Source organism: Formica exsecta, unplaced genomic scaffold (genome assembly GCF_003651465.1).
Source record: "Formica exsecta isolate Colony F162 unplaced genomic scaffold, ASM365146v1 scaffold69, whole genome shotgun sequence".
Taxonomy (NCBI): domain Eukaryota; kingdom Metazoa; phylum Arthropoda; class Insecta; order Hymenoptera; family Formicidae; genus Formica; species Formica exsecta.
Genome location: NW_021853455.1, coordinates 169,576 through 180,740, shown reverse-complemented (window position 1 = coordinate 180,740; position 11,165 = coordinate 169,576). Strand labels below are relative to the sequence as shown.

General features: G+C 32.9%; 3 protein-coding genes across 4 annotated transcripts; 2 read left to right on the top strand and 1 right to left on the bottom strand.

Annotated features, from left to right (window-relative positions):
- Positions 1 to 249: 249 nt before the first annotated feature.
- On the top strand, positions 250 to 1,594 carry LOC115243089 (mitochondrial import inner membrane translocase subunit TIM16). Of its 2 annotated transcripts, none has more exons than XM_029819769.1 (2): positions 250 to 946; positions 1,227 to 1,372. In XM_029819769.1, exons 1-2 carry the CDS (start codon positions 589 to 591, stop codon positions 1,277 to 1,279), a joined length of 411 nt encoding a protein of 136 aa, XP_029675629.1. In that variant the 5' UTR covers positions 250 to 588; the 3' UTR covers positions 1,280 to 1,372. The 2 variants fall into 2 exon arrangements, with proteins under 2 accessions (XP_029675629.1, XP_029675628.1); XM_029819768.1 differs by having other exon boundaries at positions 253 to 1,000; positions 1,281 to 1,594.
- A 42-nt stretch (positions 1,595 to 1,636) lies between these two features.
- LOC115243088 (exonuclease 3'-5' domain-containing protein 2) lies at positions 1,637 to 5,635 on the bottom strand. Its single transcript, XM_029819767.1, has 7 exons — positions 4,890 to 5,635; positions 3,683 to 3,824; positions 3,297 to 3,596; positions 3,086 to 3,210; positions 2,597 to 3,003; positions 2,020 to 2,393; positions 1,637 to 1,950 (listed from the first exon to the last, which is right to left on the bottom strand). Exons 1-7 carry the CDS (start codon positions 5,198 to 5,200, stop codon positions 1,750 to 1,752), a joined length of 1,860 nt encoding a protein of 619 aa, XP_029675627.1. The 5' UTR covers positions 5,201 to 5,635; the 3' UTR covers positions 1,637 to 1,749.
- A 368-nt stretch (positions 5,636 to 6,003) lies between these two features.
- LOC115243095 (PR domain zinc finger protein 5-like) lies at positions 6,004 to 9,610 on the top strand. Its single transcript, XM_029819780.1, has 5 exons — positions 6,004 to 6,407; positions 6,481 to 6,641; positions 6,886 to 7,010; positions 7,112 to 7,848; positions 8,126 to 9,610. Exons 1-5 carry the CDS (start codon positions 6,313 to 6,315, stop codon positions 8,493 to 8,495), a joined length of 1,488 nt encoding a protein of 495 aa, XP_029675640.1. The 5' UTR covers positions 6,004 to 6,312; the 3' UTR covers positions 8,496 to 9,610.
- Positions 9,611 to 11,165: the final 1,555 nt, after the last annotated feature.

Genomic DNA, 11,165 nt, shown 5'->3' with positions numbered 1-11,165 from the left:
AAATAACTTAATTTCCTCAATTAAATTTTCAATTTTCGTATCTATTGGTATCTAATCTAATTTTTCTATCTATTATAAAAAGAAAGAGGAAAGAAGAATATTCAGAAAAACACATTTTCAAATTGGTCGAGTAAGTAAAAAAAAAAAAAAAAAAGTACTCAGGTTTGCTATCTGTTCTCTTTAGCTGAATTGGCTGCACTAGTTCAAAGCTTATCTTTCTTCTTCCAATGTAAACAGAAAAAGATAAACTCTAAACTAGTGCAGCCAGTTCAGCTATAAAAAATAGACTCCCTACTACTCTAGCAGAGAATAGAGAATAGCGTACACGTGTGAACTTGGCTTGTGATATGTTTCGCAAGCATGGCGCGAGTTACGATTGCGGCTCGCAGCGGTTAAGGTTAGATTTCCCCGTGATAGACGAGACGTCGTACCGCTAATGTTCGGGCGAGAGTACAGACCCGCGCAGACAGACGTAGACTTGAAGCGCTGGTATCAGCCAGCCGGTCAGGAACGTGAAAGGGAATCATCGCCGACAGCGTGACACTTCGCATCATCCGCGCGTTTGTAGTGGCAGAGGGAGGTTAAACTATGGCGAAGTACCTGATACAGATCATTGTGATGGGCACCCAGGTCGTCGGCAAGGCATTCGCGCGCGCTTTGCGTCAGGAGATCGCGGCGAGTCAGGAAGCGGCGCGACGAGCCGGTGGCGGGAGACAGGGAGCGCAACACGCCGCCATCAACACCAGGACAGGACTTTCGTTGGACGAGGCGCTCCGTATCCTTAACGCGGAGCGTCTTGATCAGACGGAGCTGATCGAGCGAAACTATAAGTATCTCATGGAAGCTAATGACAGAACGAAGGGCGGTTCGTTCTATCTGCAGTCAAAGATCGTGCGCGCTAAGGAACGCATAGACGAGGAACTGAGGAACCAGGAAAAAACGGGATCTCCGCCACGAACAGACTCGACGAGCGGTCAAGAAGCTTCCAAGCAGCCATGAGATTCACTCTTCTAGTCTAAATTTACTTATTTTAATTCTAGAAACTCTTGTACATAAAATATCATAATTAATAATAAATAGTAGATTCTGATCTATTAATTGGTATAGTTTCTCTCAACATGATATAGTTATTTCTTTTATTTGCATATGTATTTCTAAATATATGATATACCATTATAGAGACAGCAACCCAGACATTTTAAATTTATAATTTGAAAAAACGGGATCTCCGCCACGAACAGACTCGACGAGCGGTCAAGAAGCTTCCAAGCAGCCATGAGATTTACTTCTAGTCTAAATTTACTTATTTTAATTCTAGAAACTCTTGTACATAAAATATCATAATTAATAATAAATAGTAGATTCTGATCTATTAATTGGTATAGTTTCTCTCAACATGATATAGTTATTTCTTTTATTTGATACGTATTTCTAAATATATGATATACCATTATAGAGACAGCAACCCAGACATTTTAAATTTATAATTTGTGTATATTCTTTAATGCATTCAATGATAAAAACCTTTGTAGATACAAAAATGTTACTCTTTCTGTGGATCGAAAAATATGATTTATGAATTAGGAACTATTGCATCATACTGTGTGGGGTGTAAATATAAATAAGAGAGATAAAGTATCCATGTATATATGTACGTATATTCAGGAGATATATTGGTTTGTATAAAAGTTTGTCAAGTTCTCGCTCTTTTACGAAACTTCTTTTTTAGCTAATTTTCAAATTATAGCGCTATTTCGTTAATCCAGCTACTTTCGCATCCTGCGGTTCAATTCTATTCTGTGCCTGGCGTATGATCAATCGCTCTTGATTGTGGCGTACAGACCATAAACTTGGCAAGTATTTTGGTTCCATTCTGTTAAGAAAATGTTCTCTCCACATACGTTCCAATTCAACGAGTCCACCTTCTTTCTTTTGAAAATATTGTACAACCTATCATAGAAAAATTAGACAGTATGAAAATGTCATGGCTACATGTCTAAATAATATTGAAATAATTACCTTCAAGCCATGTGGCTGGCATTTGTACTGATTAGAAACTGGTTGCATCAATGCATTCTTCAATTGCTCGCTCAGGGCATTAAGCAGATCTGGCGTAACCTTTTGTTGTCCTGTATGTTCTAGTATGTATTTCTCAAGCTCTTCTCGTCGTCGCGGAGGTAACAATATTCTTTCCTTCAAGGCCTTAACAGCGGAATGTAATTTCTGATAGTTGTGCATGTATTTATCCCGTACATGCGACATCGGCCCAATCAGTGGTGCATCACACATGTCTGCTAACTTTCTTCTGAGCTGCAGATCATGATTATTGCTGATTTCGTGGCAAGATGGGCACAATAGTAACACATCGTGAGATTGATGTGCCTTCATTACCACTAAAAAGAATATCCAGTATTTTATACAATATTTTATATATACAGAAAGAACTATATATATTTTTATGTTTATATGTGTACTATATTATCATAGTTATTATTGCATAATACTTGTTCTCATCATCAATCATTCTATGTCACTTTTGCTATTTTCAATCATACTTATATCATTGCACAATGTATTGAAAAAAAATGATGCTTACATGGGAAATATTTTCGGTACTCTCGCGGCACGACGTTCTTCCTAATAAATTTTTCTGTGCACCCACAGACTACACATTGATTAATCTTTACTTGCGTATAATACTGCCCAACTTCTCCTAATGCTCGACCAGATGGCTCAAAATTTAATCTTACTGTATATGGTTCTGTCTCCACAAGTTCTCCCAATTGTTTCGTAATATACCATTCCGCCTTTTTGCGGTCACATGTACACAATATATCTCCATCAGGCGCTTGTAAATAACAATTATGATATAATGGTTTGATCCTTGTAGGAATCGTATTCTTATGTTCGTTACTATCATCTTTATCTAATGCTGGTGATTTTTTCTTAGTATTATTATTGCTAGTAGTACTATCTACACTTGGTGATCGCTGAGCTTTGAACCTTAAACAGATATATATTTATGTATTCTCCGTGAATATACATATATATAATTTATATGAAAAAAATTCATAAATTTTCATACCTCGTATCAACTGTATTAGCAGGCACGCCATGAATCCGTACATTTACATCATTGCTCAATATATTATACAAATAAGTCCCTACTCTCTGCCAGAATGAATACTTTTTTCTCTCTTTTTGCATTATCTACAACAAGATTCAAATGTGAAGAGTCTAATTCATTATAGTAATTATACATGTAAAAAAATATTGTTTTTAATAAATTTCCTTACTTTGCGATAAATGATAACGGATGCAAGTGCATCACAAGCAGCATATGCCACTTGTTCGTCTGATAGGGTGCTAGCGTCCCAGTCACCGCACCTCACTTCTACTATTTTGTCCATCTCAATGTTAAGATATTCTAAACACATAGCAGCTAAACTCTTTCGACTTGGCAAATGGAAGTTTTCAGCTAAAGTTCGTAAATCAAGAGTTCCATTAACTCTACATCCATAATCCTTCACTATCTTTTGTCCATCTTCGAAGGAAGCAACTCCAACTTTTAGGATGTGCTTACTAGCTAATAGTTCCTGTAGACAAATACGACAAATATTATTAGAAATTAATTTTGCTATATGCATTTGGATAATAGTTGTGTATATTTTGCAAAATTTACCTTAAGCTTAAGTGGAATATATCCGATCTTTCCGATGCGAAATAGAGCTACTACTCCATTAAAAGTAGCCAATTGTAATAGAGAAACTGGTCCTTCTTTGACCCATTCGCAATCAAAACCAAGTACGCCATCAGACAGATTACTATCAAAAAGAAGTATTATGCAATTAGTTAATAATTTTATTATAATAAGATAAAGAATCATAAATGACACATTTCTACTTGAAAAATATATTTTGTAAAAGACTTTTAAAAACAAGCAATATAGAGAAAAATTTCAATGTAAATTTATAAGAAAGAAAAACTGAGAAAAAATGAAAATTCATTTTTAATCAATCATAATAAAATTCGTTTAATTATGAGAAAATAAAATTCATATAAATCACATAGAATATATATATAAATAAATTCTCTTTCATATAATATTTTGCGACGATTTAACTTCCCAAGTATTATAATATTTGCAAGTATTCTAGATCTTTCTGCGAGAATTTCAAGGACACGCTGCCTTTCTTATACACAACACTTTGGTATTCAATAATACTCTTCTCAAAAAAAAAAAAATGTAAACAAAAATTATGAAAACGTCCGTTTATAATTAAATTAATTAAAATACATACGTTGCAAATACGCTGATTATAATGTCATCGTCTCGCGAAATATCATATTCTCGAAATATTTAGGATTGCTAAAGAGATCTGAAGTATAATGATATCTAAATTAGAAGAATAAATCAATTATAAATGAACAAACACAACAAAGATGCATTAATTATGTCAGATATTACAAAATCTTTATGACAATTTATCGCAAATCATAGAAATATATTTGATTGAACATTAAAAAGTTTATACAATTTTTACACGTTACCTGCAACGTAGACTCGCGATTTAGCAGTGCCGAAGAAGCTATGCAATTCCTCCTTCTCATTTGTTGTGCCACCGAAATTGTCGAACCATTTCTCATTCCTCTTTATCCACACCCTGTGAAATCAAGATTGGTTTTAAAAAAACCTCTTTAAAAAAAAAAAAAAAAATGTAAACAAAAATTATGAAAACGTCCGTTTCGATATTATGGAAAGTCACAAGAGATAATAACGTATATTCGTTCTAACATTTAACGTTCGTACGATATTTTAGAATATTATACACGAGCAAGATATGCTTATTTTTTTATATGATAATATGATAATTTCGTTATATTCTTACCAGCGAATACGTTGTACGGCGTAATCGCATTTCTCCGGAGAGTCTGCCAGAATAATCTTGTCTAATATAAGCTTAATTTCTTTGTTGTCACCGTTATTCTCATTATTATTTAAATCTTTATTATCTTTATTATCTGCATCTTCCTCGGATTTATCTTTACAGCTATCATCGTTCCGATTTTTATCTCGATTTTTTATATTTTTATATAAATGTTTGACGCTACGAAGCACGTTATTGCGATACTTCGATGCCAAAAAGACGAGTCCCACGGTCACGCAAACGAGAAACATTTTGTTGCGCGCGGGAACCATTAATTAAAGAGAGAACGTAATTAAGACAGACGGAAAATTGGATTAAAAACTTCTTATTTACAATTCAGATTCGTTATATACACGCACGAGCAACTCGTTAATGTTACAATTTTATAAATATCAATCGATTATTGAGAAATTGTACTATCACGCCAACGATTATGCGAAAGCGCAATTTGTGAGATCAATTTTCAATCACACTGATAAACTTCTCAAACTTATTATATAGACATTTATATAAAACTGACGTAAACTAGCGATTATTAAACATGATAAATCTACTAGTATTCGAAATCGCGATCGCGCCTGCTTTGAAACTTTCGTATAAAACAATCATCTCGCGGTGATCAGATCTCCGACACATCGAAATTTAACGAGGTTCAAAAGACCCCGTAGCTTTATAAACGACCAGCGTACGCTACGGGTATCACGCACGACTACGAGACAATTCCGATCGAACACACTTATATCAGCTGTTCGAATCGATCTTCCTGTCGGAAGTCGGAGTCGAATCTCGACAAGCGCTTTGTCCAGTCGAGAATCGAAATTCTTCGATCTCCGTTCACAGAGGAAGTAAGAAAAATCTTCTCCTTTCTCGGAGTTTTTTGTCTTATCGTTAGAATGGACCATATTTGTCTTGGCCTATAAAAAAATAATCTTAAATAAAGTGTTATAAAATTCCTTCTTTGACATTTTTTGAGTGCGCTAATGCTAAAGCAGGCTACGGCTACGAGAAATAGCAAGATTGATTGGCTACGTCCTTTCTGTCTTTCGATATATATCGAATGAGATATGATTGGTTAATGCTCCAGCATGTTCTGTTGGATATTCAACATGGCGTATTTACTTTTGCGTACTTATCTTACATTATCCAGTTATTTCTTGGAGATACATTTCTAATCTTTCTTCGTAAACGCATGTAACGCGCTTATACCTCTATAGTATAGTTTCCTATCTATAGTGCTCATAGATTTTGTTTTTGCGCGTCAATTGCGGCGAGATTCAAGTTTTGTTTTTAGGTTACATGCTATTTATACAATAGTGTCCCAAAAGGTAATGAGCTAGTATCGTACTGTCGTCCGATAGTCCATGAGGATCTTGGTCGAGGTACAATGATAACTTGCGCAGCCAACGGCTGTCCCTCGACACAGACTACGAGGATAGACGGCAATCTGATATTGTTTTTTCCTTTCCCAGACGATGATCTGTAAGTATATTTCTTGAGTAGATGATTAATTATTGTGGAGAGTCAAATTATTAACTTGTACACTGAATTTCAGAAGAAAGAATCAATGGCTTCACAATTGCAATTTGGCATCGGGTATTATCAACGACCAGAAACCTTTGCATCTCTGCGAGTTACATTTTGAAAGAATTAATTTTACAGCATCGAGAGATTTGAAGTCAAACTCTGTTCCTACCCTATTCGGTAGAATAGAAGGTTTGTATAAGCCTATATAGAAAGTTACATCCTACATTTATGAAGATGTTTTAACAAGTAATTTGATGACAACTCAAAAACTATATATACTTAGGACTAACAATCATATCTACAAATATATCTTTAATTTTGCTTGTGTTAGATAATTATTAATTCTTTTAACATTTTAATTTATAATAATAATTTTTGGCAATAAGGGTTTATATACAAATACATTGAAAAATTATTTATTATCTCCTTCTAGAACCTCCAAGGAAACTGAATAAAGTTGAAAATATATTACAAAAAGAATCATTGAAACAGAAAAAGTTAGATGAACATTCACATACTTTAGTGACACCACCACAGAGTCCATTCATGCAAGATAATGTAAATCTAGTTTTTTAATATGTTGCTAATATATGTTTACAAAATATTAATGAATTATTATTTATAGGCATTTACATTTATACCTACGTATTATATTGCAGGCTGAAGATACAACTAGTGGAAATAAAACAAATGTATCAATTGATGAAACGGTAACTATAAATGGTTCTGCCACATCAAGTTCTGTATTGCACGAGAATCTTCAAACAAATACAAAGACATATCGTTTGATGATACAAATCGATAAGATACGAGGTAAACCAGGCCCAAAGTGCAAAAAGATAATGCCTTTGATAATGCTTAATAATGACACAAAAGTAATAAGCGAACAAGACAAAAACAAGCTTCGGCCATTATTTATTAAGAAACCCTGTGTTCCGGGTAGTTGCAAACTAAGAAGATGTGTGTATAATTCAAGATTAGCATTTCAATGTGAACTATGTAATAAATATTATATTACAAAGAAAGAGGAAATCAAAAGCTACTCTTGTACCATATGTAGCAAGAAATTCCCTAATCCACAAGCATTATATCTGCACATTAGAAAACATTTTACATGTGACATCTGTGACACAGAATGTAGTTCTCAAACAGGTTACGACAAACATGTAAGATTACATGTTACTACCGATCCATTATGTCCATACAAATGTCACGAGTGTAAAAAGACATTTGAATTAAAAGAAAGCGTTAAGCAGCATTGTTTGGAGCATCCTAAGATAAAACTACAGAAGTCTCTTCTTCAAGTCTCGCCTTCTGTAGCCACGATAATCTCTCAACAAAATGATTATCGATGTATGAATTGTAATATTAGCTTTAAAAGCGATCAAGCATACAGGTAAACTATTCTTATATGTGAATAATATTTATAATTTTTTTAAATTATAAGAGAGAGAGAGAGAGAGAGAGAGAGAGAGTCTGTTCTTAGAAAATTATGTTTGTTTGTGTATTTATAACTACATAAAATATACTTATATAACACAAGTTATCAACCTCATCTTTTTCTATTATAAATTTTATAATAGAAAATATAGAATTTTAGATTTTATTACATAAAATAATACATAACACATATATTGCTTTATGTACTCTAGCATAATTTAAAAATATTACAGGAATCATATAAGTTCTCATGGAAAGAAAGAAGGTTTAAATTGTAACATTAAGGAGACCAACAAGATAATCCCGGTACCGAATTTAACTGGAAGTCAAATAGGTATTCTCCAAGCGGTGAAGTTCAGCTGTCGGGTATGCTCTAAAGAATTCGATAATGTTGGGGAAGTTGATTCACATACAAGGACTCATTTGGACACTGAGGAAGATCTCAAATGTAACATCTGTAAAAAATTTTTCAAGAGTAGTTTGGCATTTAGCGAACATTTGAAACAGCACCTGGCGCGCGCACATCCCTGTCCAATTTGCTCGAAAGCCTTTATCAACAAAACTACTTTAAAAATACACTTAAAAACGCACTCTGACTCATAAGATTTATAAGTGGTAATACATTTTTATTTCGATTATTTTATTATGGGTATATTCTATGTAATTATTTTTTAAAGAACTCATGTATGTAAAATACAATATTTAAGTATTATCTATTCATAAATAGCCAATACTTACACTATCTAATAATATGCTATTGATGCAATGATAATATGCTATTGATGCAATGATAATAAAAGTTTTATGTTCACAAAACTTTTTAAAATTAGATTACATTAATTAGTTTATATTCGCGCGTTTCATATATGATAACAAAAAGCTCGTATATAAATATATATAGTGTCTCTTATTTTTTTAAGATATAAATGCAGAAATATTCATAGTCATAAATTTTTTGAGTTTTGTTCTGATAAATTATGATTAATTAACATGATGGATAAATTTTTTTAGTTTTTATAGAATTTTATCTTTTTTATATAATTATAAAAATGAAATCCATCAATGATTTATTTATGTCAAAAAAAATATATGGGTAGTATGGAAACATCTACGTTTCTGTATATATAAAATTTATGCATTATATAAACACATTATATGAAGACACATATTGTAATTATCCACAGTTTCTTATAGTTATACTGGTATTTTTTATTATATGTGTATATTATATAAAAATATAGAAAATTTGACTATTGCATGCGTGCGCACACGTGTGTGTGTAATTTATTCTATTCAAGTTATAAACAAAGAAATAAAAATTTTCCCATAATATACATATTTCTATCAATATATGTTTTCCTATAATGTACATGTCCCTGTCAATATTTTCGTAAACATAGTTGTTGAAAATATCAAATGAGCGAGAATTTTTTTATTGTCGAAATTTATATCGCTGGTCTTGGATATGTGTATCGCACATTTTGAAGTTTGGTATTTATATTGTCAACTTTTTTGGATTTATTAAATATCTTTTGCTCTGTCCTTTTTTATGATTCAAGAATGGAAAAACGAATTTTGTACTTAAAATAATAGGAGACACACAAAAATTATCTGTAAATAAATAATAAATATCGTATTATATACACATATGTACATACTTAACACACATACACGATAATATCGATTTATGATATTACAATAAAATACGATGCTGCATATAAATAGATATATTTTCAAGACTCCCATTCTATATGAAATTGAACTCGCAATCTTTGTAATCAGAAATTAAAATTAAATCTTGAATTTCAGATTATCTTCTTTAATTTTAATGTAGCGTCTCTTTCAAGAGAGGAAGATTAAATGGATAATATTCTAATTTGTTCAATAGAATAAGCATAATAATATTAATAGAATAAATAAAATTAATGACGGAACCGCCCAATAAACAGAGATATACATTTTTTGGTCTTATTCTAAAAAAGAAAAATTAAATCATAATTTCTATTTAATTTAGAATCTTTTCTGTTGAAAACAATAGAAAAGATATGAATTCGAATATTTTTAAAGCGATCTCTGATTATTTATATTCATGTTTGAATTCTATTGATTTTATTTTTCGCAAGTATCTGCAGGAATGACAAAGTGCGGGTGATAGACTCGAGATCGTGAAGAGAGGTATGACCGCGAGTGAATGAACGAATGAATGAGCGAACGAATGGCGATAATAGCATCCTTTGAGATGCCGCGGTGTACTTTGGTGAAACGCGCGCAGAATGATCCTGATTTTTACAAGGAAAGGAACGTCCAGAAGTTATACCGGCAGCAGTACGGAAGGGGCATCTGGGAGGAAGGAGAACCGCCCCCGAGATCCAAAAGGTGCCGACGACCCGCTGCGGAACAATCGCGCCGATGTTCACGGGTCGCCCACTGTCAACGGGGACCACTTCAAACGTAGCCGGCCTCAATGTGTTTATTTGGCCAACGTCAAATTTACTCGTGGAAAAAGGGGAAGCCGAAACGATGCGCCATGCCGCCACGGGCATACACGGCGGCACTTCGTCGCCCTGGTTTTGTGTCGTCCGAGACACAAATCCGATCGTTTTGTGTCGGGACGCATCATTTTGCAGCCGCAGGCTCGTGTAACCCCGTTGTAAGCTCTTGACTTTCGCTCGACGGGCTTAAGTCGAACACGGGCGTAATCCGATTGTTGTCGGTCGTTTCGAAAGAATCGAAAAGCCCCGATGAACGAGCGCGAGTTTTCTTTTCTTGTAAAATTTGCTGCATAGATTAGATATGTGAGATGCGACATATCGTTTATTATATAAATGTGAATATAATAGAAATTTTCCTAATTATTAATTATACATGTTCAGGTATATATTTGATTTACTTGATATATTTGATACTTGTTCTCTCTCTCTCTCTCTCTCTCTTATATTTGATTTTTTTTACATCGCGATCAACAAATAAAAAATGAGACGAAGGGAAATATTCGTCTATGAGGCGTTCAAAATATTCGTTGATTCTTTTACCATGAGATATTGCTATATAATTGTTAAAAAATAAAAGTGATAAATATAAGTTATAAGTTAATATGTAATAGTGATGAATATATGATTATTCAAAATATGAAGAGACATTTATTCGATAATTCATTAATAATTTATTATACAATTGTTTGTAAAAATATCTTCTGGAACTTCGCTTTTCATAGAAATAATATTCTATGTTTTGTAATAATGTTTATAATATTTGTTGAACACAACTGTAGTT

Excerpts from the sequence above, each read along its gene's own strand:
- LOC115243089 (XM_029819768.1), top strand. The coding sequence starts at position 589 with ATGGCGAAGTACCTGATACAGATCATTGTGATGGGCACCCAGGTCGTC.
- LOC115243088 (XM_029819767.1), bottom strand. The coding sequence starts at position 5,200 with ATGGTTCCCGCGCGCAACAAAATGTTTCTCGTTTGCGTGACCGTGGGA. Across the intron at positions 3,004-3,085 it reads GCTAATACAGTTGATACGAG|GTTCAAAGCTCAGCGATCAC; the intron begins GTATGAAAATTT and ends TATCTGTTTAAG. Across the intron at positions 2,394-2,596 it reads GTACCGAAAATATTTCCCAT|TGGTAATGAAGGCACATCAA; the intron begins GTAAGCATCATT and ends TATTCTTTTTAG.
- LOC115243095 (XM_029819780.1), top strand. The coding sequence starts at position 6,313 with ATGATAACTTGCGCAGCCAACGGCTGTCCCTCGACACAGACTACGAGG. Across the intron at positions 6,642-6,885 it reads CCTATTCGGTAGAATAGAAG|AACCTCCAAGGAAACTGAAT; the intron begins GTTTGTATAAGC and ends ATCTCCTTCTAG. Across the intron at positions 7,849-8,125 it reads AAAAGCGATCAAGCATACAG|GAATCATATAAGTTCTCATG; the intron begins GTAAACTATTCT and ends AAAATATTACAG.